Below are 25,671 nucleotides of genomic sequence, written 5' to 3' on the forward strand. Positions count from 1 at the left end.
GCGTCAAAATAAGTTTGTTAATGCAACTAATCACGTCTATTTCAAGGCTTTCTTGCTAAATAAATATGGAGGGAAAATCTATTCTGCATGGTCTAAATAGATACAAAACAATTTGTGAAATAGGTGAAGGCGCATTTGGGGTCGTTTTCAAATGCATGGATCTTGTTACAAATGAAATTGTTGCACTTAAAGAGTTTAAAACAATCTATTCAGATGAGAATGAAAACTCATATTTTATAGAAAATTCAAAAAATGGAAAAGTAAATACAAATATTACCCATAATAAAATTTTAAGAGAAATTGCAACACTTAGGAGATTACATGGTCAAAAAAATATTATTCAACTAAAGGATTTTTTTTTGCATGAAAACCGATATTACTTATCATTGGAGTATTTCCCACAGACACTTTTGCAATATTTAGAAAAAAGCCCCAAAGGATTGCCTTTGGAAATAATTAAATCAAGTATTTTCCAGTTACTGACAGCATTGAAGAAGTGCCATTCCATGGGAATTATTCACCGTGATGTTAAGCCTGAAAACATTTTAATTAAGGAGGGTGAGAAGAATATGAATTTGGAGCTCAAGCTTTGTGACTTTGGGTTCGCAAGGTTCATTCAGCAAAACAAAAGTTATTCGAACCAATTTAAAGATAGCTTATCAAAATCAACGGATAGTTTATGCGTGGCTAGCCGTCCACTTACAAGTTACGTTTCCACAAGGTGGTATAGAGCTCCAGAGCTGCTCGTAAAGAGCACAGAATATGGGCCTGAAATTGATGTCTGGGCAGTAGGTTGTATAATGGCAGAACTGATTGATGGCGACCCACTCTTTCCAGGAACAAGCGATATTGATCAGCTTTATTTAATAAGAAATACTATAGGAAAATTAGATACTAAGAATCAAGGTATTCTTGAATCAGACAAAAAACTCTACGATGCATATAAAAAACATTTTTATAATGGATTTGTATCAGGGTCAAATTCAAGATATAAAGCTGAGTTAAACAAATCAAGTGGAGTAATTCCTCCGTACCAAATAATTTCAATCAAAGAGAGGTATGAGAAAAAAATTGATTTTATAGCACTTGACTTTTTGGAAAAGTCCCTAACAATTGATCCGAAGAAACGGCCAGATTGCCAAGAATTATTGTTACATCCATTTTTTTCTACAATCAATGGAGCCGAAAGCTTGATTAATAATGAACGGCAGTTTGCCCCATCTTCACTCTTAAATAATTCAAGCGCATCATTTAAGTCGCTTTCATTGCCGATTTTTGTGGAATCCTTTTCTTATAATTCTGCTAAACAGAGAGAAAAAAATTATCAGGACTGTGAAGGCAGTTTTGGCATAAATAAGTTCTCAGAGAATTTTGAACAATCTTTTCTAAAAAACAAGTGCGTTTTAAACGATGACAAAACCACAGCCCCTTCTACTCCTGATGACAAATCTACTCCTTTGTCATACCGCGGCGTATTTTATAATCCAAAAATTTGGTATGAAAAAATTTCACTTCCTAAATTCCCACACATTATGCCACCTCCCCCAACAAAAAATATAAACAGTTTTAAAAATTTGTCGAATAGTGGGACAGAAGATATAAGGAAATGACGTTCTGAATATAATAATTTAGACAAAAAAAAGGAATTAACTAATTTGTATTATAAACGGATATATATAGGATTTCTAATAATAAATATTAACATATTTGAATAACTATCACAATTATTATTAATATTGTATATTTTAATCACTTTTTAATTGAATGCGCAGTTCATTCATTCCCGCTGTGAATATTTATTGTTAAATGTGCTTCTCAATGGATTTTATATTAAATTTTTTGTTAATGTTAATAATAGATTGTACATATTAGACTCTAGCTCTTATGAAGTCTAAAAGTAGGTTTCAGAAAAGTCAATTATTAATTGAAATAGAGCCTCCAAAAGAATTAGACGAGGATCATCGAGATTTTTTAATAAAGGAATCTAGATGGATGTATGGATGTTTCACAGATGAACACAAGTGGAAAATAAAATCATTTAAAGCAGTTGCCCAATGCGCAGTTAGATACCTTCAGACTAAAGATCAAAGATTAAAGAAAAGAAAGGAAGAAGAAGATAAACGACTAAAGCTGATTTCGAAAAATATTTCAGCGAGCATCAATAAATTCTGGAATAATGTTTCCAAGATTGTTCGACATAAAAAGTTAAGTGAATTAAATAAGCTTTTGAGGATTAAGCAATTTGAAAAACTTGATAAACTCGTTTCTGAAACTGAGAAATTTTACTTCGGAATAACAGATGAACTGGGCTCAAAAAAAATAACTAAGCCCAATGATCAACACGGAAAAGTTGAAATAAATGGTATATCTGATAGTGAAGATGATGTTGATACGAATAATTGGGATCATATTGAAGAGGCTGACAATAAATTGGATCTGGAAATGGAAAGTTCAGATTTTGACAGTGATGAACTTGATGCTGAGTTAGATGAATTGAATAATGATGCAAATTTGAATTTAGAGGATTTGTACTTGAAATATTATGGAAACATTTGTAATAAGAAAATCAAGTTAAAAAGAGATAAATCGGATACTGCCACTATTGGAGATGGTACCAAGCGCAAAAAACACGATTACTATGAATACAATGATGGATCTACTCGTAATTATGATGAAGAGGAGTTTGATACAGAAAAAGACGTGAGCTACGCAGATAAGGACTATTTAAGTTGGAAAGATGAATGCGATACATTGAAAAATGATGAAAACACTCCAATTGGCCAAGCTGTTGCAAACCTAAAAGAAAAAAGCACTTCACCAAGTATTGTAAAAACCTTTAGTATTCCTCCAAGAGCTTCCATTGATCAAATTAAAATTCCTTTTCTTTTGAAAAATAGCATGAGGGAATACCAAATTGCAGGACTTGAATGGATGGTTAAATTATACAAAAGAGGATTGAATGGAATCCTTGCTGATGAAATGGGTCTCGGAAAGACGATTCAAACTATTTCACTTCTTGCATATCTTGCATGCTATATGAAGAATTGGGGGCCACATTTAATTGTTGTGCCTACAAGTGTAATGCTAAATTGGGAAATGGAATTTAAACGATGGCTTCCTAGCTTCAAAGTCGTCACATACTTTGGGAATCCTAAAGAGAGACAGAAGAAAAGGATGGGATGGAACGATCCTAATGCATTTAATGTGTGCATTGCGTCATATACTTTAATTTTACAAGATGCGCATATATTTAAAAGAAAACAATGGCAATATTTAATTTTAGATGAAGCTCAAAATATTAAGAACTTTAAATCCCAAAAATGGCAAGTAATGCTATCATTTAATACTGAAAGAAGACTCTTACTTACAGGAACACCTTTACAAAATAATTTAATGGAATTATGGTCATTGTTGCACTTTTTAATGCCACATATATTTACGTCGCATCATGACTTTAAAACTTGGTTTTCCGATCCATTAACGACTGCTATTGAAAACCAGCAGGTCGAAAATGAAAGAAATTTATTAAGAAGACTTCATTCTGTATTAAGGCCTTTTTTGTTGAGAAGATTAAAAAAGGATGTGGAAAAGGAAATGCCGTCAAAGATTGAACACGTAATCAAGTGCCCATTGAGCAAGCGTCAGAAAGAGCTATATGATGAGTTTCTTGAAAGTAAAACAACTCAGAATACTATTGCTGGCGGTGACTATATCGGTTTAATGAATGTGTTAATGCAGCTAAGAAAGGTTTGTAATCACCCTGATCTTTTTGAGCCTAGGTTAATCAAGACACCAATAGTTGAAAAAAAACTAATGATAAACTATTCATTTAATTCACTTACATTCTTCCCAAATGTATGTACTACAATGTCATCTAATGTACCTACATTGGGAAAAAATGTCTCAACAAATAATTACTTATTTGTTGGTAAAAAAAAAAATAATTCTAAATCTACATTATTTGAAAAATTAACTAACAATAGGTTTGTAAATCTACCAAATATTTTTATATTATACAATGAAATCCATATGAGCAAGTTCCAAGCTCAATCACAACGTGAATTAACGTACGAAAAATGGACTGAAATACAACCTTTTGATTATATTTCAGAAAATTCACTCTTCAGTAAATGTATTATGGGTTCTGGGAATCTTTTGGATGCGGATCGTTTTATCAGAATAAATCTTAATAAATTGGCTTCAATTGATATTAACCCCCCTTTGATAGGAGTGGATTCACACTGTAGTCTGTACACAAAGAATGTTGATAATAAATATATAATGGACCACATTTCTAATAACAGGGTGAAAAATAAATCTAATACTAATATGAATTCAACAGAGAGTGTCTCTATACTTTGTAAAGAGGCTGATAAAAAGATTACATTTGAATGGAGACCTTCATGCGATTACCCACATTTGTTGGATGAATCGATTCAAGCATTTCATTCAAATACTACCAAAAATACTAATTGCGAGGGAAAAACATACACAAAATTTAATATGCCATTCAATGTTGTTTATGGAAAAGATTGTAGAAGTTTTATTCTGAATGAAATGCAAAATTATTCAAAAGTGGTTAATGTAGAAACCATTTCATTTTCCACTTTTCCTAATTTGTTTCCAAATAAAAAAAAATACTGTAAAAACGCAATATCTAGATTACATAAGTCAGCTTATTACAATATTCCTAATAAAAAGAATACTAATTTAATTAATTCAGAAATATTTCCGAACGAATTATTGTTTTTTAGGCCTTATTTTTGCAAACAGCTCCCAATGTTATCACAGTTCAGCATTCTTCTTGAAAAAAAAGTTATTTCAACAAATTTTTCTATTTCTATAGAAGGTAAATATTCAGTTATTAAAAATGAGCTTTTTTGCAATTCATATATTTCTTTAAAAGTTGATAACTTAATTAACTCTTCAAACGCATATTTACATAATGTTTCATTTCTTAAAAAGTGTATTGTCCCTCCTAGAAGAGTAATTGAAGATGATTGTGGTAAATTTCAAATACTTTCTCAGCTATTGCATAAACTCTTTAACGAGGGGCATAGATGTATCATTTTCACGCAGATGAGCAAAATGCTGGACGTTTTAGAATCCTTTATAAACTACAGAGGCTACAACTATCTTCGACTGGATGGAAATACTAAAGTTGATGACAGGCAAAAGCTTGTGAATAGATTTAATAGAGACCAACGAATCTATCTATTTATTTCGTCAACTAGGTCTGGTGGAGTTGGATTAAATTTAACTGGCGCAGATACTGTTATTTTCTACGACTCTGATTGGAATCCGGCAATGGACAGGCAAGCAATGGATCGATGCCATAGAATTGGCCAAACAAGAGATGTAAACATATATAGGCTAATTTCTGAATGGACAATTGAGGAAAGCATTTTTAAGAAACAACTCCAAAAGAGATTATTGGACGATGTTGTTGTTGATCAGGGTAACTTCACCTCAGAGTTCTTTACAAAAAATGACATCCAAAAAATGATTGGTTCGAGAAGTCAGAATATGCTTAATTCTGAGAATAACAGTATTTATGTTACAAGGGTACTCCATGAAAGCTCGACTTCCGAGTTAAATGTTTCAGTGAATTTTGATGACAACCAAAAGAAAGAATTTGAAGAAGTTTTAGCAGCAGTTGAAGATTTGGATGATATTAATGCACTAAAGAAATCTTCTAGAGAAATTGCGACGGAGAATGATGATTTTATTAATGAATTTGGGGAAGAAAAAACAAAGGATAAGCATGAAGTAAACAAGACTCTAGAAAAAGATGCTAACAGACATTCGACCCAGAATGGTGCAACTCCAGATATCACACTGAATAACTTACTCAAATATTGTATTGAGTTTTTTGAAAACGTTTCGGTTCCTTTGGATATTCAAAATGAAGTTGATTTAATGGAATTTCAAATTAATAATATTGACAGTCATAGTTCAGTTGAAAATTCATTATCCGAAAATTCGCAAAATGAATTGCCATGTGATTAACTGTTGACTACTGAGATGTTGATTGTTAAAGCAAAATGAACACTAATTAAGTCAAAGTTTTTTTTATTAGATATTTTTAATATTATTGCTATAAATTGGCGCCTGAGAATTTTATACATTTCATTTTTATTCAAATACGATATTTTTATTCAATGAATAAACGACCTAGAGAATTTATTCTTTGGAGTGAAAACTCATCAATACCTCTCTCAAGTATCGAGATAATTAATTCCGAAGTTAAAGAAGGATGTATGGAATTCCGGAAAGAATTATCTGAGCAGGTCGCGGTGCATATAAGAGAACGAATACCGTCCAAAATAGTTGAACTAAACAGAAAGATGAACATTTCTGATAAGCCGGGGTCAGTTTTATCATCAAAGGAGTTAAAATCTACTAATATTGGTAATGGTAAAGTTCATTCAAATTTACAAATTAAAGAACTAGTCACATATGTTAAACAGGAAGTTAGTGAGTTAATAGAAATGGTTAGCTCCATCAAATTATGGGTACAACTGAATATTCCTCAAATTCAAGATGGAAATAATTTTGGAGTAGGAATACAAGAAGAGACCATTCAGGAGCTTGGTAGAGTTGAGGATGCCACATTTTCACTGTATGAGAGTGTATGTAAGTATTATTCTGAAAGAGCGAGACTTTCATCAAAGACAGTCAAGTACCCTACTGTTGAAGATTATGTAGAAGCAATTAGAGAGCTAGACGAGAGATATTGGGTTTCATTGCGTTGTTCAATAGCTGATATGAGAAATAATTATGCATGGCTACATGACCTTTTAACTAAAAATTGGGGAAAGCTGAGTAAGCCTCGTAATTCGGAAGGTACAAACATGGTGTATTAGAACTATTTACAAAAAATTTGTATTTAATATTTCTGCATTATAGTTAGTATTTCGGTATTCCTATCTAGGGCTTATCTAGCCAACTTATTTTTTTTCAATTTTTTATTAAACTATTTGTACGCCAATAAGCGTCTTCTGTCGAATTGTTAAATTTCAAAATTATTATTTTAGCATTAACCGAGGATAATTGTGAATTAGAAGGAAAAATAACATTTCAGATAAATCTCAAATACCTACATACACATCAATAATAAAATATTTATATTAAATTTTAATCATAGGCATTAATTCTATTTCAAACTTTTTTTTATTCAAATGGCAATTGATAAGCATAAGTTATTTGCTGGCTTGATAAAAAACAAACCGAGTTTAAAGCATGAAATGGCACTATCTTATAATCCCTCAGAAGTTGAATCACACTGGGATGCTATTTGGTCTGAATCACAAATATATCTTCCTGACTTTGAAAGAGCAAAAGATCTACCTCTTGAAGATAAATTTGTTATCGCCCTCCCCCCCCCTAACGTTACAGGAAGACTTCACTTGGGTCATACACTTACTGCAGCAATTCAAGATAGCTTATGCCGTTATCACAGATTAACAGGGAAAGAAGTACTTTGGATTCCAGGTACTGATCATGCAGGCATAGCAACTCAAACGGTTGTAGAAAGAATTATTCATCAGACAGATAACGCTACTAGGCATGATTTAGGAAGAGAAAATTTTCTTAAAAAGGTTTGGGAGTGGAAAGAGAAACATGGGTCTGCTATTTGCACTCAATTTCGTAGACTCGGGTGCTCGCTGGATTGGTCAAGAGAATTTTTTACTTTGGATGAAGACATGTCTAAGGCAGTGAACACTGCGTTCATTCAGCTATTTAATCAAGGTTATATTTTTAGAAAAACTAGGCTTGTATCTTGGTGTTCATATCTCCGTACAGCTTTGTCAGATATAGAGGTCGATTTCTTAGAAATTAACAAACCTTCAAGAATTAGAATTCCAGGTTATGAAAAAACTGTCGAAGTCGGAGTTCTGTGGTATTTTTCTTACCCACTAGAACAGCATGGCCAGACCTATGAGTGGCATTTCATGCCAGAAAACATTACTAACATTGAAAAAATTACCGTTGCTACTACAAGAATTGAGACTATGTTGGGAGATGTTGCTGTTGCAGTAAACCCAAAAGATAGTAGATACAAATCCTTAATAGGAAAAAGTTGTTTACATCCATTTATTAAGGAACGTAAAGTTATTATTATTGCAGATGAACACGTAGATCCAGAATTTGGAACAGGATGTGTCAAGATTACACCTGCTCACGATAAAAACGATTATGAAATTGCATCTAGATATAATGAAAGGCATAAAAATGAAGCATTATTTGAAAAGCTTAAGTTCATTTCTGTATTTACTAGTGACGGAAATATTGGGCCTGGCTTTGGGACTTTTTCCGGAATACACCGCTTTAAATGCAGAGAATTGATTGAAAAAGAACTAGAAAATATTAAATTACTAGTTGAAAAAGCTCCTAATACAAAAGCAATGCAAATTCCAATTTGTTCAAGGTCAAATGATATAGTCGAATTGTTCCTTATTCCCCAATGGTGGATGAACTGTAAACCATTTGCTGAAAGAGCATGTGAAGCCGTGAAGAATCATGAGCTTGAAATTGAACCCAAGCTTCACGAGCAAACATGGTTTTATTGGCTTGAAAACATTCAAGACTGGTGTATTTCTAGACAACTTTGGTGGGGACACAGAATACCTGCATATAAAATTATTTCAAGTAAATTGAATTTTATAGAAGAAATTTGGGTTGCTGCCGAAGACGAGGAAACGGCAATTAAAGAAGCAATTCAGAAGTACGGATTAAATGAATGTGATTTTCATGTTGAAAGAGACAGCGATGTGCTTGATACGTGGTTTTCATCTGGTCTAATACCATTTTCCCCTCTTGGATGGCCAGATGAAGTTAACCAAAAAACTAAATTGAACGATCTATCTACATTTTTTCCAACGACTCTTCTAGAAACGGGATCAGATATACTATTCTTTTGGGTTGCACGAATGGTCATGTTGAGCTTTGCTTGTACTGATAAATTACCTTTTAAAACTATTTATTTACATGCAATGGTTCGTGATTCACAAGGAAGAAAAATGTCAAAATCACTTGGAAATGTGATTGATCCGATTGAGATCATTGAGGGAATTTCTCTTAATGATTTAAACAAAAAGCTTGATCAAGGAAATCTTCCTCCACAAGAAATAAAAAAATCAAAAGAGAATAACTTTAAAGACTTCCCTGAAGGGATTCCTGAATGTGGAGCAGATGCGCTTAGAATTGGTCTACTCGCTTATACAAAACAAGGAAGGAACATTAACTTAGATACAAAACGCGTAGTTGCATACAGATATTTTTGCAATAAATTATGGAATGCCTGTAAATTTGCATTTGGGAACATTGAAAATATCGCAAATAGTATGAAACAAAACTTCGAAGCGATATCAATTAACCTGCTATTCTCAAAATATAGTAGGGACTTGTTGTGGGAAGATTATTATATTCTTTACCGATTGATGGAGTGCATTAATTGTGTCAAAGAGTCATTTGAAAATTTCCTATTTTCAGAGGCTGTAACAGCAACTTACAATTTTTGGCTTTATGAACTCTGTGATGTCTACCTTGAGCTTGTTAAGAGTAGGTTTAAAAATATTGAATCATCATTTGGATATGCGTTCACAGCAGCTCAGGTTTTGTCTATTTGTATTGAATCTGGGCTAACCCTTTTGCATCCAATAACGCCATTTGTTACAGAAGAACTCTATCAAAGATTCAAACAAGTGACTAAATCACCCATAATTAGTTCAATATCTACATCGAAATTTCCTCAAATTTTTGTCCACAGTAGTCTGACATCTTCCAAAGATTACGAATTTAAAAAGATGATGAATATTGTCGCAAAGATACGTTCTCTGACAGCAATACTTGGAATATCCAACAGAGACAAAATAAATATTAAGGTTCATTTAGTTTACAATGGAACAGACCCCGAATATATAAATCTAGTTTCTAATGTTGCAGCCACATTCGTTACTAAGCTATCGCAAATAGGTGGAACAGTGGTACTTTTTAATCCAAGTATAGACGAGATTTGCGAATTAAAAAAAAATTGTTTACTCGACATTGTTGATGAAAAGACCGTTTATTATTTGAAACCTCCAGAGTTCGTAGACTTATCTTTAGCGCTTAAAAAAATAGAAAAGCAAATTGATTCAAATTCCAAATCGCTTGAATCATATAATAAAAAGAAGTCATCTTCATCATATGATAAAGTTCCAGAGTCTGTCAGAAAGCTTAATGATGAAAAAATTGATCAACTCGTCTCTACTATTGATGTGCTTAGAGTCGCATATTCAAACATAGAGAACCTTATTAATCAATAATATGTAGTTAAAAGGAATATTGTGCCTTCGTATTATTCATAAACGAAATGAAAGTAAAACGAAATATGGCGCCTCTTATATTTTACCCCGCTTTCGTTGGAGCGCACCATAAACATCATTTTTAGACTAGATAATTATAATAGTCGGTTAAATTGCGAGATAGGAGAAATTAATCTTATTTTGTATATGAAATTGCTGTTTCTATAGTCTATTAGTTGATAATATGGAAGCCTTGGAATGCCAACTATTCATTGAAAGGAAAAATCAGGAAATTGACTGTCTGGCAGTAACCCCTAATGGTTACTTTTGCGCTGTTGCACAAAAAGAAGGAAGTATCACTATCTTTGACACAATTACTTTTCATTCCTGGCTGAAGATTTCAAGTATTGAACAGTATTCTTTGAGAAGTTTATTTTTTTTGAAAAAAGCTAATTCAGAGTTCGGGCTTGAGAATTCTCAATTCATCGACAGTAATTCATTTTTACAAAATGAAAATTTAAGTGAAACTGATAGCGATTGCACTAATACCACAGCATGTACATCTCCTACTAAATCTCCCTCTAGAAAATCCTATTACTCTATGTCTAATAGCTACATTAATACGTTTGATTTGTATAAATATAGACTTGTTGGATTGGGTCTTGACGGAAGAATTGTTGAGTGGGACTTAAGTACTGGTATGATTTTAGGAACTACTTTTTCTTATGGAGGCGCAATTTTTCAAGGTTCTTTATCTCCATCATGTGAGAATTTGGCGTTGGCCTGTGCAGATGGATCAATTAAAGTATTTAGCTTATTAAACAATGAACTTTCGTTCTTGTACTCCCTACCAAAGCACAGCAATAAACTTCTATCAATTACGTATCTAAATCATAATACAATATTCGCAGGGTCAAGTGATGGAATGATTTTAGAATATAATTTGGAAACAAGAATGTGCATTAATAAAATGTCGGTATGTACTGGTAAAAAATCAACGGAAAAAAGAAATTTAAAAAGTGTATCAATATGGTGTTTAGTGAGTTTAGAGTCTGAAAACATTTTATTTAGCGGTGATTCAAATGGAACTGTAGTAGTTTGGGATTTAATCACCTACACAGCAATAAATACATTTAGACACCACCATGGGGATGTACTAACGTTATCGAAACTGGAAAATATTAGCACTAAAGTCTCAGATATTACTATTGTTTCAACTGGAATTGATGGGCGTGTGGTAACATATATTAATACAATAAACTTTAACAATTCTGAGAAATCAGGAAGGTGGCTTCCCAGTTCATTTTGCTATCCGCATTCCTCTTCTTTAGGCTCTGTTGCAACCGTAACTGTACCGCAAATAAATGGACCATTGGCCTTATCTGGAACTTGGGATGGAAAGTTGATGCTTTGGTTGTCGTTTGAACGCAATAAAAAGAGGCCTAGTAATGATTTCGAATTTGTGTCTAGCTCTCCGAAACTTAAATTCTTGACTCTTCCTATTGGGGTATTAAAAAGCCCACAAAGTATCCACATAGCAGAAAGTGAGCGTTTAATATTACATCAAAATCTAAAAACTCTTGAATTGTGGTTCATTTCTGATCCTGAAATAACTAACATTAAATCAGATTCCGGGAAAATTTTGATAAACCCATTTCAAGTTACTTACAGTAAATTGAATAATATTTGCTCAAATATATTTGATAACGATAAAAAAATCTCTAATTTAGTTCCAGTGCAGCCAATTAAATTATTAGATATTAAACTTTCCAATAGAAAAGATGAGATTATTAATTGCAGTGCACTAAGTATAGACGGGAATTATATTGTGGGCTCATTTTCTGAATCTGGAATAAGAGCATTGCATATTGATCTTCAAAGCCTGAATATTAATAATATACAACTTGAATCTTGTAGCGAAGTAATAGCTACTTCTATGAAATTCCTAACAAATACAGTTTTAATTATTGGTGGTTATTTGGTATTGGATTTCAATAATTCAAAAATAAACCCAAAAATTTTTATTATTGACATTGAAAGAGATATTATTGTTTCTTCTTTAGAACTTAAGAATTTGGTTAATAATGAAAGCTCTATAGTTGGGAAAATAACTGCACTAAATATTTCTCCAGATAATCAATGGCTTGCAGTATTAACAAGTTTTGGTAGTGCTTTTATTATCGATCTTGATTCATTTAAATTAGAAGTGGACTTAACGAATTTAGAAAGTGAAGTATTAAATCCATTTTCACAAAACAATTACTTTACACCAATCGCTTCTATATGTTTCAATAATCGTGATAGCGATGTTGTTTCTATCATGATGTCAGACGGAAAATATTACTTTTTTTCTATAGGTTTGAAAAAGATGATATCAAAAGAATACTTAAGAAATCATAAAGATTTTTCGGATACATCCTTAAATATTTATAGAGTCCCAAAAAAGAAATATTCTCCGATTTTGCACGGACCAATATTAAATATTAAATGGATTATGCTACAAAATTCAGTTTCAAAAGAAAGCAAGTGTAATATTCAAGACGTTATAATTGTGAGTACAATTGATCATACAAGTTACATTTATTCAAATAACTATGAAGAGGCAAATAATAATTGCAAAATTAATAAAACGAGAAATGATTCTCCTAACTTTATACAAATGGAAAAAGATCTTTGTGGCCCAGTATATAAATTGCCAAGATTTAAAAAGGTTGATACGTTTACATGTAATTATAAATTTTTCCCCGAAAGATCATTTGAATTCTCAAATTATCTTAATAACACATTTTTATTTGATAACAATTTGAATACTGACTTTTTGAGGAAAAATTCATGTGATAACACTCTTTTCAATAACAAACTAATTTACGGCTTATTTTATACAAATTCTTCAAAGTGGCTTTCTTTGTTAAAGAAGGGGATGGGTTTGAGACAAAAAAAGTTCCAGGAAAGTCAAATTAATGGATGCTTGATTATTTTATCCTGTAAAAGCAATAATAGAAATAGTAATGAGTACAATTTGGAGATTACGCATAAAAATAGAAGAAGATATGGCGATTGATCATTAATAATAATGTACATTAGTTTCATGACAAGTATTTTCTATTGAATAGTTAATTGAATTAAATATATTATTCATTTTTTTTCTGTTTTAGTGGGCTTTTTGGGGGCTTTTGAAATAAAGGATGTTGATGTAAACTTGAACTCGGATATGGAATTTCCATTTTGAAAACTTGTTTGCTCAGACTTCAATCTTAAATATTCGAAACCTTCGATTAAGTTAATATTATTTTTGAATACTTTCATTTCAACACCTGAATCCATTGTTTCTCTTTCATTTAATTTGTTCTCTGTTATATACTCAGGATTTAGTTTTAAAATTACGGGGAAACTAACTGCACCCTGACTCGCCTCCCTATTTTCTGTTTCTCGACTTTTGATCGGTGTAAATGGATTGATGCCTGAATAGTAATACGGATAATTTTTAGTTATTCTTCTAGTAAAGAGGCGACTATTTCTTCTAGGAAATCGGAATTCTTTGTAATTTGACGATTCATTCTCTGTTGTGGTATTCTCAATTAACACATATTTTGACTCCGGAGGAGTAGTTGCTTCAATGTAAAGATTTGGTTCCTGATTGAATGAGATGAATAATTGATTTTCAAGTTGAGTATCTGAGTAACTACTTGAATTATAAATGTCACTTATATTAATTTCTTCAGCTTTATTAGCTTCGGCTAACGAAGTTTCTTTCTCTATTCCGTTTAAAATATCATTTTCTTTAGAAATAAATTTTAAGCCAAAGCGGTCTCGAAGGCTTGGGGAATTTGTAGCATTGATTGCATTTTTTTCACTTGTTATTTCTATTTCTGGTCCAAAATAATTTGTTACAGATTCATTAATCAAAGTTTTGTTTTTATCATTTTGTCTATAAATTGGCCCTGTTTTAGCACTTAAAATAATTTGTGACAAAATTTCAGAACTATTATGAATAAAGTTTTCTGGTTCTTCTTTTGCAGAAGAATTGATTTCTTTAATCAGACCGATATGTGATGCTAGCGAATATTCGTTTATTACAGATAAAACAGATGTAATACAGAACAACTTAAAAAATGATAAAGGTTTCATATTTAAGTGTAACAGCTAAATACTAACATTTTTCTTTCATTTCGTGTGACTTTATTGAGTGCAAGAAATGTGTGAATTAAAGCATTGAATATTATTAATCTAAACAACCAAATTAGTCATTTTAGAAATTTATCTCGTTTATTTCTCGTTTGAAGTTCTAAAATAAGGGTTATATATTATATTATAGTATATTTATATATATATATATATATATCTTTTTTTTTAATGTTTATTTTTTACTTTAGTAGTTAATAAATATTATGAAGTGCTAAGCAAAATCAAAGAAATCAATATTGCTAATTTTATTAACATTGATCATCTTTTTTTTTCTTATTAAATTGTTTGTATTTTTCGTTTTAATAAAATTAAGATCTTGATTAAATAGTGTGTAAGCGCGTGCTAGCACTACACACAATGAATTTTAAATAATTAAAGGGTGAGAACATTTCTGAATCAGTAGTAAAGTTGAGCAACATTGATTTAATTTCAGGGAATAAAAGCACTTCTATATTACCCTATATAGCTGAGAGCAGAAGTTATATTCGAGGAATAGGATTTTTTAAGATAGAATTATTCATTTTATGATTCAAACCCCAAGCATGAATAATGACAGAACCGAATAATGATCTAAATTTCAAAGATGATAATGAAAAAGAACTACAGAGAAAGGGAGAATTGAAACTAAATCTAATCTCTCAAAACTGTAATATGAATATTAGAGATAGATTGCAAGGAAACATGAGCTATACGAGCAATGGAAAAGATGAAATTTTTATGCAGCTACAAACTGAATTGTTTGATATTCTTTTGGAAATTTATAATATAATTCCTACATGGGGCTCATTTAAAGAAAATTTTTATTTTCATTGGAAGAGAATTATTGGTGCCTGCAACTTCAAAGATCTTCACGCTTATAGATTAATTTTTAGATGCTTGGGAAATTTACGCCCTTCTTCGATGCCAATATTTATTTTAAGGACAATTATTAAACAACTTGATGAGTATAGAAAAATTTCAGAGCCTGAATATTCTCCATCTAATTTCGAATTGAACCCAAGTATACATGGGAATTTAGTTACATCTTCTAATACCCCAATTATCATGTTACAAAATACACATGCCATAAATACAGCAAGTGCCCCAATTGAAACCAAAAAAAAAATATTTCTCGAAGATAAAATTGGACTAGATTTTTCTTCAAATAAATGTAATTCTAACTTTTTTGAAGGGATGATAAGTGAAAATACAAAATGTTTAGGATTGGCATTAGCAGGAATAAATGAAGCAAATAGCGTTTCACTCTCATTATTTGAAAGTGACATACTGAGCTCTGTCTCATCACAAAAAAATAGTAATCTATTTGATAATATCTGCAATTCAATGAATAAGAATTTGTATTTTTCGGTCACTAGACAGCAATACGATAGTTTCAAAAACGATAATGAAAAATCTCCTGAAGAAAAGAATTCAAAAAATGAATTCTTTAATAGAAAGGAAAACATTTTTTCAGATGAGTATAATACCAGTGAAGTTATTAATAGTCCATTTATTCTTTCAAACTATTGTAATTCTAACTCTACAGTCTCTTCACCTTATGGATCAGTATGCACTATATCACCATTTTCACCCACAGAATATAACATTAGAGGACCAATAATAGCTGCCTTTCAACATGTTCAAGCAGTAGCAACAGCAGCCACAAATAATCCTAAAAACAAACTAAACTCGGCAAATAATTTATCGAACGAACAAAATACAGTACAACCAAAAAAAAGACCAAGGAGGAACGGTGAGATTCAAGGTGTATATTTTGACAAAATACGTAAGCTTTGGCGTGCAAACTGGAAAGAAAATGGACGTGTTAAAACGAAAGGGTTTTCAGTTTTTCAGTTTGGAGATGAAGGTGCTAGACAAAGGGCTATTGAATATCGAAAGAAGATGGAAAAAGAGTTCTATATCGTTCCCAATTCAAAGCTTTCTAGAAGTTCAAGTAGCGATGGAACAGCCTACATTAATTCTGAGAAAGAGTTCCAAAACAGCGTCTCACCTAAAAAGAAAGGAGCCGAACGGAGTCTGAGTTTGAACAATACTTTATGCAGTTCAAGCATAAGCTTTGAATATAAAAAGTTCTCGGAAAATACCAACTCTAATTTAAATAATTAAATTATAATTATATTTGGAAAAATTTAAAATATATAAATATTAGTTTTTTTCTAATTTGTAAGAAATATTTATATTTAGGTTTAAGTGCTTTCCATTACGAAATAGTTTTAGTTGGGAGTGTACCTACTAATCCACTTTTGCGGAATTAAGAAATATAAAAATTAAATTTTCGACTTACGAAATACCAGTATGAGCACGCAAGATTTCATCTGTTGTTTTCCAAATTTTGTTGGTTAACTGCTTCAACAATTCTTCCGCTTCCTCCTGAAATTGATTATATAAACAAATTGCTGGATTTGAATACTTACCGGTGTGGGCGTGTCTTCTTGACTTTCTGAGCCGTGGTTCGAGCCGTCGGTTTCATCTTCATCTTGATCGTCATTTTCGATATCATTGGATGATTGTATTAATAGTAACCTAAAAACCAATAAATTTATTCGGGGCTGAGAGAGAAACTCACCTTTTATTATTGAATAAATTGGACAAATTTTGAATATCGTTTTCCAACTCTCCCAATGAAATGAATGCTTGAAGTTTCTCTGCATTGTAAAAAATAAAGTTTCTTACACATAATATCGGGCAAGGTTCTTACCTTGTAAATGCGATTCTGGAGCTTGAACAAGAATTTCTCTCATTTTATTAACTGCTGACTTCAAGTCATCAACAATATTTGAAGCCCTTGTAGTTGGTTCAATTTGACCAGGGTTGGCAGAAGAAAAAGAAAAGATTATGCAAAAAATAGTTAAAAAAAAGACTCTCATATCAAATACTGTTATTGTACTTCTGATTCTAAAAATAGTACAGTATTAAATTTAGTTGCATGCACTTGCATTACTGTGGGGAATTAATAATTAATGCGTACGCATGAAAAAAATTGTAATTCTGAAATAAAAAAAATTTAGTTAATTTTCAATTTGTAAATTATTATATCGACTAATTTTTCAATTCCGATTGAAGAAGGCGACTGGGGGAATTTTTCACAAATAGAGAGGCCCAAATCGCATACATATAGTAATTGTTCATCCCATGGTATTTTATTAAGATATTCTACCTCCATATTATTACACATGTCTTTAACTGAAGAATCATGCTCAGCATTTTTAAAAATTATTCCCATGTTCTCAACAACCCCAAGAATATTTAGACCTACTTTCTTGCAAAAATTAATTTCCTTCCTAACATCTTGTAGCGCAATTTCTTGTGGAGTGGTTACAATAAGTGCCCCATTCACATTCGAACCATTTAAATATGAAACAATGGAGAGATGCTCATCGGAAGTACCAGGAGGAGTATCAATGATTAGAAAGTCTAATTCACCCCAAACTACATCTGAAAGGAACTGTTTGATTAGCCCATTTTTTTTTGGGCCTCTCCAAATAACGGCATCATCACTTTGAGGAAGTAAAAAAGCAGTAGACATAACCGAAAGATAGTCGTTAACATATACCGGAGACCAGCCGTTCGCAGAAATGTGTACATCACTGTTTTGCACTCCCATCATTTTTGGTGCGGATGGTCCGCAAATATCGATATCTAAAAGACCAACGTTAAATTTTTTTGATGATAAACACCATGATATTTGCGTAGATATAGTTGATTTTCCTACACCTCCTTTACCAGAAAGAACCAAAATAATATTTTTTATTTTTGATAGGTTTTCAATTTTCTCTGTAGACTTTTTCTTTGCTTGACCAGACGCACATATCGACGCATTTGGGCATCCTGCACATGATTCTGCAATCCCTGCATCTGGAGAATCAATTCCTACACAGTTGTCAACTTGAGTATCAAAATGGGTTTGATATTCAGAACTAACTGAATTACTTTTTATATATGAAATTGAAAAAAAAATAGACTTTAGATAATTTATTGTTAATCTAGAAAATGTTTTGAAATAATCCTTAAATATAACACCAGATATAAACCCACCGAAGAAAATTGCAATTCTATTTGACGTAATCTTCATAGTTGCAATTTAAAAATAATTTTTAATAGAATTTTGGCGCAATAAAATTTAAAAAAAAAATACTATTTTGATAATGGGTAGATTAGATAAAAAAAAAGAATTTTCGAGGTGAGTTATATATATATATATATATAAGAACTAACGTGTTATTTCTTATTATTTTTAACTTTCAAATTTATCATTCAGCATTACCTTACCCTTAGGTTTGAATGATATTTATTTATCATCTTTTGGAAACAACGGATTTGATACACAAAAACCTTCAGTACGTTTGTAATTATAAACGAAATTAAAACATTCATATAATTAATTTAATACTTAAGGGCGTTATTGAAATAGAAAAACATGAATTAATAGATAATGGATTGAATGCGGTAACTGAATATAAATTAGAATCAGATTCGGCGTCTGGTTTTGCCAATGTTGAAGCTGGGAGGGTAAAGGATGATAAACAACCAAATTTATCATCTTGGTATAATTTTCCTGATTATGAGAAGACAGAGCAAGATAAGTACGAGTTGATGGCTTTGCAATTACGAAGTTCTACGGGCCCAGGCAGATTTTATAAATCTGAACATCTAACGAAAAAACAGATGAAGTTTAACTTTGGAGTTGTAATTGACGATAAGAAAATAAAAACAGGCCTATCTGATGATTCTTCAACTTATAGATCTAGTAAGAAGTCATCAGGTACATCTCTTTTACATGAGTTAGTCAATAATTCAGAAACGCAAAGATGGACGAATAAAAAGTACTTTGAGATACATAAAACGAGGCTAAAGGGCGGAAAAAAGTGGTATAGGAAGCAGGTTTTAAAAAGAAATAGGTATTAATTAATCATTTTTTCTAGGTTTCTCTGTGTAAAATGTTAAAATGATGAATAGCATTAAGAAATTGAGGAATATCATCTGACTTTTTAGTTTCGTCATCATGATTCCAGTATGTTACTTGATTCAAGGATTTATCAATAATTAAGTCAAATTTTTTTTTCGAATAGTTTTTTGATAGAATTAATATTGATTGGTTAGATTCACTCAGATTGATTATCTTTCCATTTAGCCTTCTCCCACGAAAGGATTTACTTAAAGTTAAGTTAATTATTTTATTACTAGTATTTACTTGAGATGGCGTGTTGGTATAAAGTTGATTGAACGGGTTTTCTTCTGGTAACCTTCCATCAAATTGGATTTGGAATGGAAGAACATTTAATGACATATTCGTTTTATTATTGTAAAATACTATTATAGTGGCGCAATAAGTAAAAAAAAATATCCTAGAAATATTAGAAGAAAAAACCTAAGTTTTGACTATAAATTACAAAAGTTTATATTCTCCCGTAATTTCATCTATTAGTTCTGATGGGCCCGGGCCAATTGCAATTGCAGTGTATTCTCCTGGTGCAATTTGCGTCCTTCCAGCATCCTTGATTAAACAAGTTGTAACATTTTTTTCTTTTGCTCTTTTTTCGGATTCAAATAGTTCTTCGGAGCATACTTTTAACACAACTTTAGCTTGTCCCGATCTTTCCCAAGCTTCTACAATTTTGGGGTGTTTTCTGATCGCTTTTTTATAGGCACCTAATACTGCATGTCCACACTGTGAAGCAACTTTCCCTTTACCCATTCCTAAATCTGAATAGAGGTGTGATTGTAATTTAGTATTTGTCACTGAACTTACCTTGTCTAATACAAATTGTCATTTTAAAATCGGAGTAATGACTTAAATTCTCGTCTTCAACGGTAATAAACTCATTTTTTTCTTTCCTAAATTTCATAAAACCAAAAAAAAACACAAAGGTAAATATTGAGATAATCAAAGAATATGAACATTTAATTCCATCTGCATATATTTCAATTATGTTCATATTTATCAAAATAAATAAATTCCGCCAACAAGGTTTTTCATAAAAATGATAAAAAAACGGACTATAAAATTTGAAAATGAAAATATAAATATAATTGTTATTGATTTTGGGATTTCATTCTATATATGGGTTGGTAAATATCCTGATATTGAATTATTATCTGTATCATTTCCTCTATCCGTAAGTTGTGAATTTCAATTTTATTTTTCTGACTAAATGTAAAACTTTAAGACTAATAAAAATATATCTGATGAATTTGCGTCGTCCCCATTAATAGGAGAAGATGAGTTATGCACATCCATTTCATCGTATTTGTGTAAGTAATTGTTTTAAACTTGTATTCTAACTAATTCAATGCAGGTAGACAGTTAAAAACACCAATATTACTAAGCATTAATACAGAAAATATTGAGATAAGTGACGGGAATATCAATGAATTCAAACGTTTAATTAATAAAAACATATTTAATTTGATCAGGGAGTAATTATCAATGGTACCCTTTTATTTTATAAATACGCGTCCAGTATTTTTACATTTGCTGATTTATTGCGCCATTGCCCCCACATCTCAATAGCATGTATATGCAAGCTTATTGAAATAGTAAATTTGTCAAATTTTAACGGGATTAGAGCCTAAGCAGCAATCAGAACAGACACAGCATGCTCTGATTGGGATTATAGAAGTATTAATTTTTTCTATTATAATCACATAGCATGGACCGAATTCAAAAAAAAAAAAATTCTTTTAGGGTAACAGAAATATGTTCGTACAATAAATCATTCGATGAATTCATTAAAACTAGAAGCGAAGAAGAGTTAAAAAACATATTGACTTCTTGTTTAAATTCTTCAACTATTGTAAAGAATATTGAAGGGCAGACTTTTATTTCAAGGGTAATATCAAAACTAAGTATTTATGCCCATGATGAATTAGTCAATACAATACAATCTTTTGTTCCAAAGCTCAGTTCAAATCTATTGGTTTGCTATGGGAATATTTTATATATTCTTTGGCTAGAATATAATAATCAGAATAATGAGAAAAGAATGCAAAATCTCGAGGAAGTGATACAAAAAACTTTTTGTATTGGATCAATTAGATTGAACCCCGTAATTGCTCTCAGAATGAGGCTAATTTTGCACAGCTTTCACAGTAACCGTGACGATTTTCGAGTAAATAAACTATTGTTAAGGCTATATGATCCAATAATTTGGAGATATCTTTCAGTAGCTAATTGGAAAGTAAGGCTTAACACAACAGCTCTGCTTGCAATATTATTCCCATTGATTGATCCGTCGCTCTCTAGTGGCGACTATAATTTAGAACTAGATAATCAATTTTCAATATTACAGAACTTACTTATTGATAACCACTCAGAAGTAAGGGTAGCAGCCATACAATCTGTTTGCCGAATATTAACATTGTATTGGGAGATAACTCCAATTGAAAGAATCCATGAGATTTTATCGATACTTTCACTGAAATGTATTGAAGACAAGCATTCAAGTAATTCCAGAGTTGCAGTGATAAATGGAATCAATGTTATTATAAATAATCCACTATCACAAAAAATAATAAATGATTATTTGCCGAAGATATTCACATACTTACATGATTTGGACATCGAAGTTAGATATTCTGTCGCTTTACTCATTCTAAAAATTTCTAGGATACAAGGGTTTGATTATTCAAAAATTATCTCAAAAAAACAAGTGCTTTCAAGAATTTCCAAAGAGTTCGTTATTTATCAGTTAAAGCAATCTACATTTTTCTTGAAATACGGAAGGTTGTGCAAAAACTCTGGCATAGTCATAGGTGAAATTTTTACAAGCGATCAAGAATCTGTCTTTGAATCTTTAAAAGTTGCAAGGGTGCTTGCAGAATTGTTAAACCCTTCAATATTTAATGAAAAGACAAAAGAACAACTCAAAAACTGTTACTTTTTTTCTGATCTTTGCCCAATTGGAATGGTTGGATATTTTTGCAGCTTGAAAATTTTGGTAGATGAAAATATTGGAAAAAATATTGAAAATTCTGATCTATTGCGTTTGGCAGTACTTTTGTTTACAACAACAATTGAAAATTACCAAAAAGACAAAATTACTTACAACAAGGCAAAAATTCTTTTGGCATCCAGCAAGGAAATTTTATCGATTGTGTTCTCAAGTAAGTTATCTTTACTGGAGTCAAACCAAGGGGATTGTGTTATTTCGAAGTTTGGCGATAAAGCAGTAATCAACACCATCAAAATCGCAATTAAATATTTCACAAATACGTGTAATGATGATTTCTTATTAAAAATTAATTCAAATGACAAGATTTGGATAAGTGTATTGCAGTTATTGCAACACCAAACTGTATTGGGCTCAAGTTACTATCCAAAATTCTCCAAAAAAGTAATATCAGAATTCTGGAACAATTCTTTATCAGCTTTCAGAAACAGATTAAACGAAAAAAGTGCGAGAATACGACTGGGCACAATTATTTTATTATTGAAGAACTGGGGGGTATTAGAAAGTATTGTTCCGGTCTTGGCCAATAATGCTTGCAAAGTATTATCTAACGAATTATCGGCTGACCATGAATTTAATACAAATTTTGATACAAAACTTACTCCTAACGACTCTAGAGCGTTGTGCATCAACATGCTTTTAAACATATTGGAGTACAATGAAGTGAGAGAATACCTTTCAAATAATTCTTCAATAGTTAGCTGCTTAGAAAGATTAACAAAAAGCATTCTAAATATTCATATTAATAAAACTTCACTTGAATTAGAATTGGACTTGATACAATTAACGAAGAAACTACTAATATACTCTTTGACTACAATTAAGAATGAACAATTTTTCTATGAATTTATTTTAATAATTATTCAAGAAATTGAGTGCATTAAAAATGACACTAACCGTTCATTCGATAAGTTTCTTTTACTGTTAGAGGTGCTTGGTATTGTACTTTCCATTCCAAACAGCAATCTTTCTAATGAAAAAAGAATTATTGAGGAAATATTGAGGATATCGGAGAATTTGTCAATTATAATAAACATTTTAGAAAAGAGCGATCGAAGCGAAGTATTCGAGATTCGACTTAAACAGCGGATAAATACATATTTATTCGCACTAAAGCAAATTGTAGGAAGCTCATATTTTGAATCAGACATTTTTGTAAAAGAAATAAGATCAAAATTAGATAAATCTTCAGAAAGTAATAAATAAAGGGTCACCGTTAGTAGTAGATTTAGGATTTTTATTGATCAATAAGTTAATCAAGGATAAAAAAAAAACCGCCGTTAGAACACATTTGCTTGCGAGCTTGAAATTTTTGTTTGAGAATTGAAAATGCGTTTAATAGTAGCACATTTATTATCGTTTTATTTAACAGTTTTAGAACTTTTAAGAGATGGGAATGTCACTTTTATATTCAAGCCATTACAAAAAAACGGATTCCGTCCAGAATTACGTCTAAATGGGTTTCCAACAACCAGCGAGTTGTTTCAAGATGCATTGGTATTACAGGAAAAAATGGAAAAAATTAGACGTATGAATTCAATTCGCATTTTTGCACTTGATTTGTCTCCTACTTGTATTTTTGAAGAAAGCAAAAGGAACTTTTGTAACATAGGAAAGTGTCAGGTAATGGGAAATGAAAGTGACCTGTCTTCAACTCTATTTGGAATTGATAAAGTTGGTGAAATAAGTGTTACTGATAATGGTAGTTGTGATGAGAAAAAAACAAAGGTAGACATGCTTAAAAACCCACCGTCAAACACACAGTATAATGGTGGGGAAGTTTGGCGTCGAATATATTATGAAATAGAAAAAACAAACTTTCCTTTACTTAGAAAGTTAATATCAGGAGTCCAAAGTAATATTGCTATTCATGCATCCGAAAGATATAGAAAAGTTAGTGACGACTATTATGATTACAGTTTGTCAAATTTCATGTATAAATTTGCAATATTTGAAGAGAGAGGAGTAAATCTTTTAGTTACATTTCATTATATTATGAGATCAGTTTGTATATTGGGTCCTTCATTTGAGAAATTCATGGAAAACTTAGATAACTCAACAGAAAACATTAAATTAAAAGAGGAAGTTAAAAAGATATTCAATAAAGATCTTTATTACTCATGCAAACCAGAATACGAAAATAATATCATTCCACCTCAATTTCTTTCAAAACTTGAAAAATTTTTCAAAACCTTCATTTCTGGATTAGGTTGCGTAGAATGCGAAAAGTGTATATTACATGGCACAATTAAAGGTAACACACTCGATTTAGCAATGAGAGCTTTGGGAGGCTCAAAAAATATTTTATTAGACCCCATATACTTTGTAACATATTTAAATGGGCTTTACATATTTTCATCTTCAATCACAATAATTGATTTATTCACTTTTAGAGTGAGAACGTTTTTGGTTTTCTCATTATTTATTGCAGTCGTTTTTTTCTTCTATTTTAAGTATAAGATTAGTTCGTATTTAAGTAAAAGGGAAAACATTTCTAGCAAAAAAAAAGAATGATGGAAAAATAGTCGATTTTTATCAAAAATTTATATCCACTATTTTATACATACTGCAACAATAGCTACTTTACCATTTAATCCTATTGGCAAAATAAAATTTTCTTTTATGATTTTTAACGATTTTTTAAGAAATTCATAACTTTTGCATTTTCCGTGATTTATTGGGCTAGGAAGTCTTCCATCTAATTCTATTATATGCCCATTATTATTTACAAAGGATATATAATGAAATTCTGATACAACACAATCTTTAAGTTGATCTCTTGATGACAATTCTTCATGTAAATACTCAATTTTTTTGTTATCTATTAAATACAACCCTCTTTCTTTGGGTGGATCATTTGAGTCACATTTTAAATTCAGTAATATTTTAGCAATACTTTCTTCTTCGAGTTCTATCTTATCATTATTTAAAATTGAATGTAAAAGCGCAATTACACTGCAAGAGTTCGGGATGTACTGTTTCATGAACCAAACATTTGGGGAGATATTCGCTTCATGTCCAAATTCGTTTCTCTTTTTACAAATTTTTTCATCACGAATTGGTACCAAAACTATTACTGAAATAGGATTTATGCCACAAAAGTCAAATTCAGTCTCTTCCGTACTGTAAATATCGATAAAACGAATTTTAGATTTAACGCCCAATCCAACAGAGTACTCTTCTAGTAATTTTGGATCAGAAACAAGAGGTTTCCATATTTTTTTTTTATCCATTATTTTTTTCAACTG

The 25,671-nt window shown here is 31.1% G+C and overlaps 15 protein-coding genes across 15 annotated transcripts; 9 read left to right on the forward strand and 6 right to left on the reverse strand.

Moving 5' to 3' along the window:
* Positions 1 to 65: 65 nt before the first annotated feature.
* ELE39_000368 (serine threonine kinase KKIALRE) lies at positions 66 to 1,610 on the forward strand (the record flags this gene model as incomplete). The annotated part of the gene is made up of 1 exon (XM_067343392.1): positions 66 to 1,610. The coding sequence occupies one exon, from the start codon at positions 66 to 68 to the stop codon at positions 1,608 to 1,610; it is 1,545 nt and encodes a 514-aa protein (XP_067201326.1).
* Positions 1,611 to 1,884: 274 nt separating this feature from the next.
* On the forward strand, positions 1,885 to 6,009 carry ELE39_000369 (Swr1p like SWI SNF3 family ATpase with a HSA domain at the N-terminus; the record flags this gene model as incomplete). Its single annotated transcript, XM_067343393.1, has 1 exon — positions 1,885 to 6,009. One exon carries the CDS (start codon positions 1,885 to 1,887, stop codon positions 6,007 to 6,009), a length of 4,125 nt encoding a protein of 1,374 aa, XP_067201327.1.
* Positions 6,010 to 6,161: 152 nt separating this feature from the next.
* On the forward strand, positions 6,162 to 6,866 carry ELE39_000370 (proteasome activator p28 Ki autoantigen; the record flags this gene model as incomplete). Its single annotated transcript, XM_067343394.1, has 1 exon — positions 6,162 to 6,866. One exon carries the CDS (start codon positions 6,162 to 6,164, stop codon positions 6,864 to 6,866), a length of 705 nt encoding a protein of 234 aa, XP_067201328.1.
* A 315-nt stretch (positions 6,867 to 7,181) lies between these two features.
* On the forward strand, positions 7,182 to 10,310 carry ELE39_000371 (valyl-tRNA synthetase; the record flags this gene model as incomplete). The annotated part of the gene is made up of 1 exon (XM_067343395.1): positions 7,182 to 10,310. One exon carries the CDS (start codon positions 7,182 to 7,184, stop codon positions 10,308 to 10,310), a length of 3,129 nt encoding a protein of 1,042 aa, XP_067201329.1.
* Positions 10,311 to 10,533: 223 nt separating this feature from the next.
* On the forward strand, positions 10,534 to 13,350 carry ELE39_000372 (12x WD40 repeat containing; the record flags this gene model as incomplete). Its single annotated transcript, XM_067343396.1, has 1 exon — positions 10,534 to 13,350. One exon carries the CDS (start codon positions 10,534 to 10,536, stop codon positions 13,348 to 13,350), a length of 2,817 nt encoding a protein of 938 aa, XP_067201330.1.
* Positions 13,351 to 13,424: 74 nt separating this feature from the next.
* On the reverse strand, positions 13,425 to 14,417 carry ELE39_000373 (uncharacterized protein; the record flags this gene model as incomplete). Its single annotated transcript, XM_067343397.1, has 1 exon — positions 13,425 to 14,417. The coding sequence occupies one exon, from the start codon at positions 14,415 to 14,417 to the stop codon at positions 13,425 to 13,427; it is 993 nt and encodes a 330-aa protein (XP_067201331.1).
* A 606-nt stretch (positions 14,418 to 15,023) lies between these two features.
* Positions 15,024 to 16,580, forward strand: ELE39_000374 (apicomplexan specific; the record flags this gene model as incomplete). The annotated part of the gene is made up of 1 exon (XM_067343398.1): positions 15,024 to 16,580. The coding sequence occupies one exon, from the start codon at positions 15,024 to 15,026 to the stop codon at positions 16,578 to 16,580; it is 1,557 nt and encodes a 518-aa protein (XP_067201332.1).
* A 174-nt stretch (positions 16,581 to 16,754) lies between these two features.
* On the reverse strand, positions 16,755 to 17,215 carry ELE39_000376 (uncharacterized protein; the record flags this gene model as incomplete). Its single annotated transcript, XM_067343400.1, has 4 exons — positions 16,755 to 16,844; positions 16,889 to 16,997; positions 17,041 to 17,119; positions 17,173 to 17,215. 4 exons carry the CDS (start codon positions 17,213 to 17,215, stop codon positions 16,755 to 16,757), a joined length of 321 nt encoding a protein of 106 aa, XP_067201334.1.
* Positions 17,216 to 17,478: 263 nt separating this feature from the next.
* Positions 17,479 to 18,546, reverse strand: ELE39_000377 (MRP like family ATpase of the SIMIBI class of P-loop GTpases; the record flags this gene model as incomplete). The annotated part of the gene is made up of 1 exon (XM_067343401.1): positions 17,479 to 18,546. One exon carries the CDS (start codon positions 18,544 to 18,546, stop codon positions 17,479 to 17,481), a length of 1,068 nt encoding a protein of 355 aa, XP_067201335.1.
* A 209-nt stretch (positions 18,547 to 18,755) lies between these two features.
* On the forward strand, positions 18,756 to 19,379 carry ELE39_000378 (uncharacterized protein; the record flags this gene model as incomplete). Its single annotated transcript, XM_067343402.1, has 2 exons — positions 18,756 to 18,815; positions 18,870 to 19,379. The coding sequence occupies 2 exons, from the start codon at positions 18,756 to 18,758 to the stop codon at positions 19,377 to 19,379; spliced, it is 570 nt and encodes a 189-aa protein (XP_067201336.1).
* A 13-nt stretch (positions 19,380 to 19,392) lies between these two features.
* ELE39_000379 (uncharacterized protein) lies at positions 19,393 to 19,761 on the reverse strand (the record flags this gene model as incomplete). Its single annotated transcript, XM_067343403.1, has 1 exon — positions 19,393 to 19,761. The coding sequence occupies one exon, from the start codon at positions 19,759 to 19,761 to the stop codon at positions 19,393 to 19,395; it is 369 nt and encodes a 122-aa protein (XP_067201337.1).
* Positions 19,762 to 19,860: 99 nt separating this feature from the next.
* On the reverse strand, positions 19,861 to 20,169 carry ELE39_000380 (peptidyl-tRNA hydrolase 2; the record flags this gene model as incomplete). The annotated part of the gene is made up of 1 exon (XM_067343404.1): positions 19,861 to 20,169. One exon carries the CDS (start codon positions 20,167 to 20,169, stop codon positions 19,861 to 19,863), a length of 309 nt encoding a protein of 102 aa, XP_067201338.1.
* A 955-nt stretch (positions 20,170 to 21,124) lies between these two features.
* ELE39_000381 (phosphatase regulator like HEAT repeats containing that folds into a alpha-alpha superhelix) lies at positions 21,125 to 23,629 on the forward strand (the record flags this gene model as incomplete). The annotated part of the gene is made up of 1 exon (XM_067343405.1): positions 21,125 to 23,629. The coding sequence occupies one exon, from the start codon at positions 21,125 to 21,127 to the stop codon at positions 23,627 to 23,629; it is 2,505 nt and encodes an 834-aa protein (XP_067201339.1).
* Positions 23,630 to 23,752: 123 nt separating this feature from the next.
* On the forward strand, positions 23,753 to 24,937 carry ELE39_000382 (endoplasmic reticulum oxidoreductin; the record flags this gene model as incomplete). The annotated part of the gene is made up of 1 exon (XM_067343406.1): positions 23,753 to 24,937. The coding sequence occupies one exon, from the start codon at positions 23,753 to 23,755 to the stop codon at positions 24,935 to 24,937; it is 1,185 nt and encodes a 394-aa protein (XP_067201340.1).
* Positions 24,938 to 24,975: 38 nt separating this feature from the next.
* ELE39_000383 (ubiquitin carboxyl-terminal esterase L1 variant 1) lies at positions 24,976 to 25,656 on the reverse strand (the record flags this gene model as incomplete). The annotated part of the gene is made up of 1 exon (XM_067343407.1): positions 24,976 to 25,656. One exon carries the CDS (start codon positions 25,654 to 25,656, stop codon positions 24,976 to 24,978), a length of 681 nt encoding a protein of 226 aa, XP_067201341.1.
* Positions 25,657 to 25,671: the final 15 nt, after the last annotated feature.

This window comes from Cryptosporidium sp. chipmunk genotype I (assembly GCF_004936735.1).
Source record: "Cryptosporidium sp. chipmunk genotype I strain 37763 chromosome Unknown contig_10, whole genome shotgun sequence".
Taxonomy (NCBI): domain Eukaryota; phylum Apicomplexa; class Conoidasida; order Eucoccidiorida; family Cryptosporidiidae; genus Cryptosporidium; species Cryptosporidium sp. chipmunk genotype I.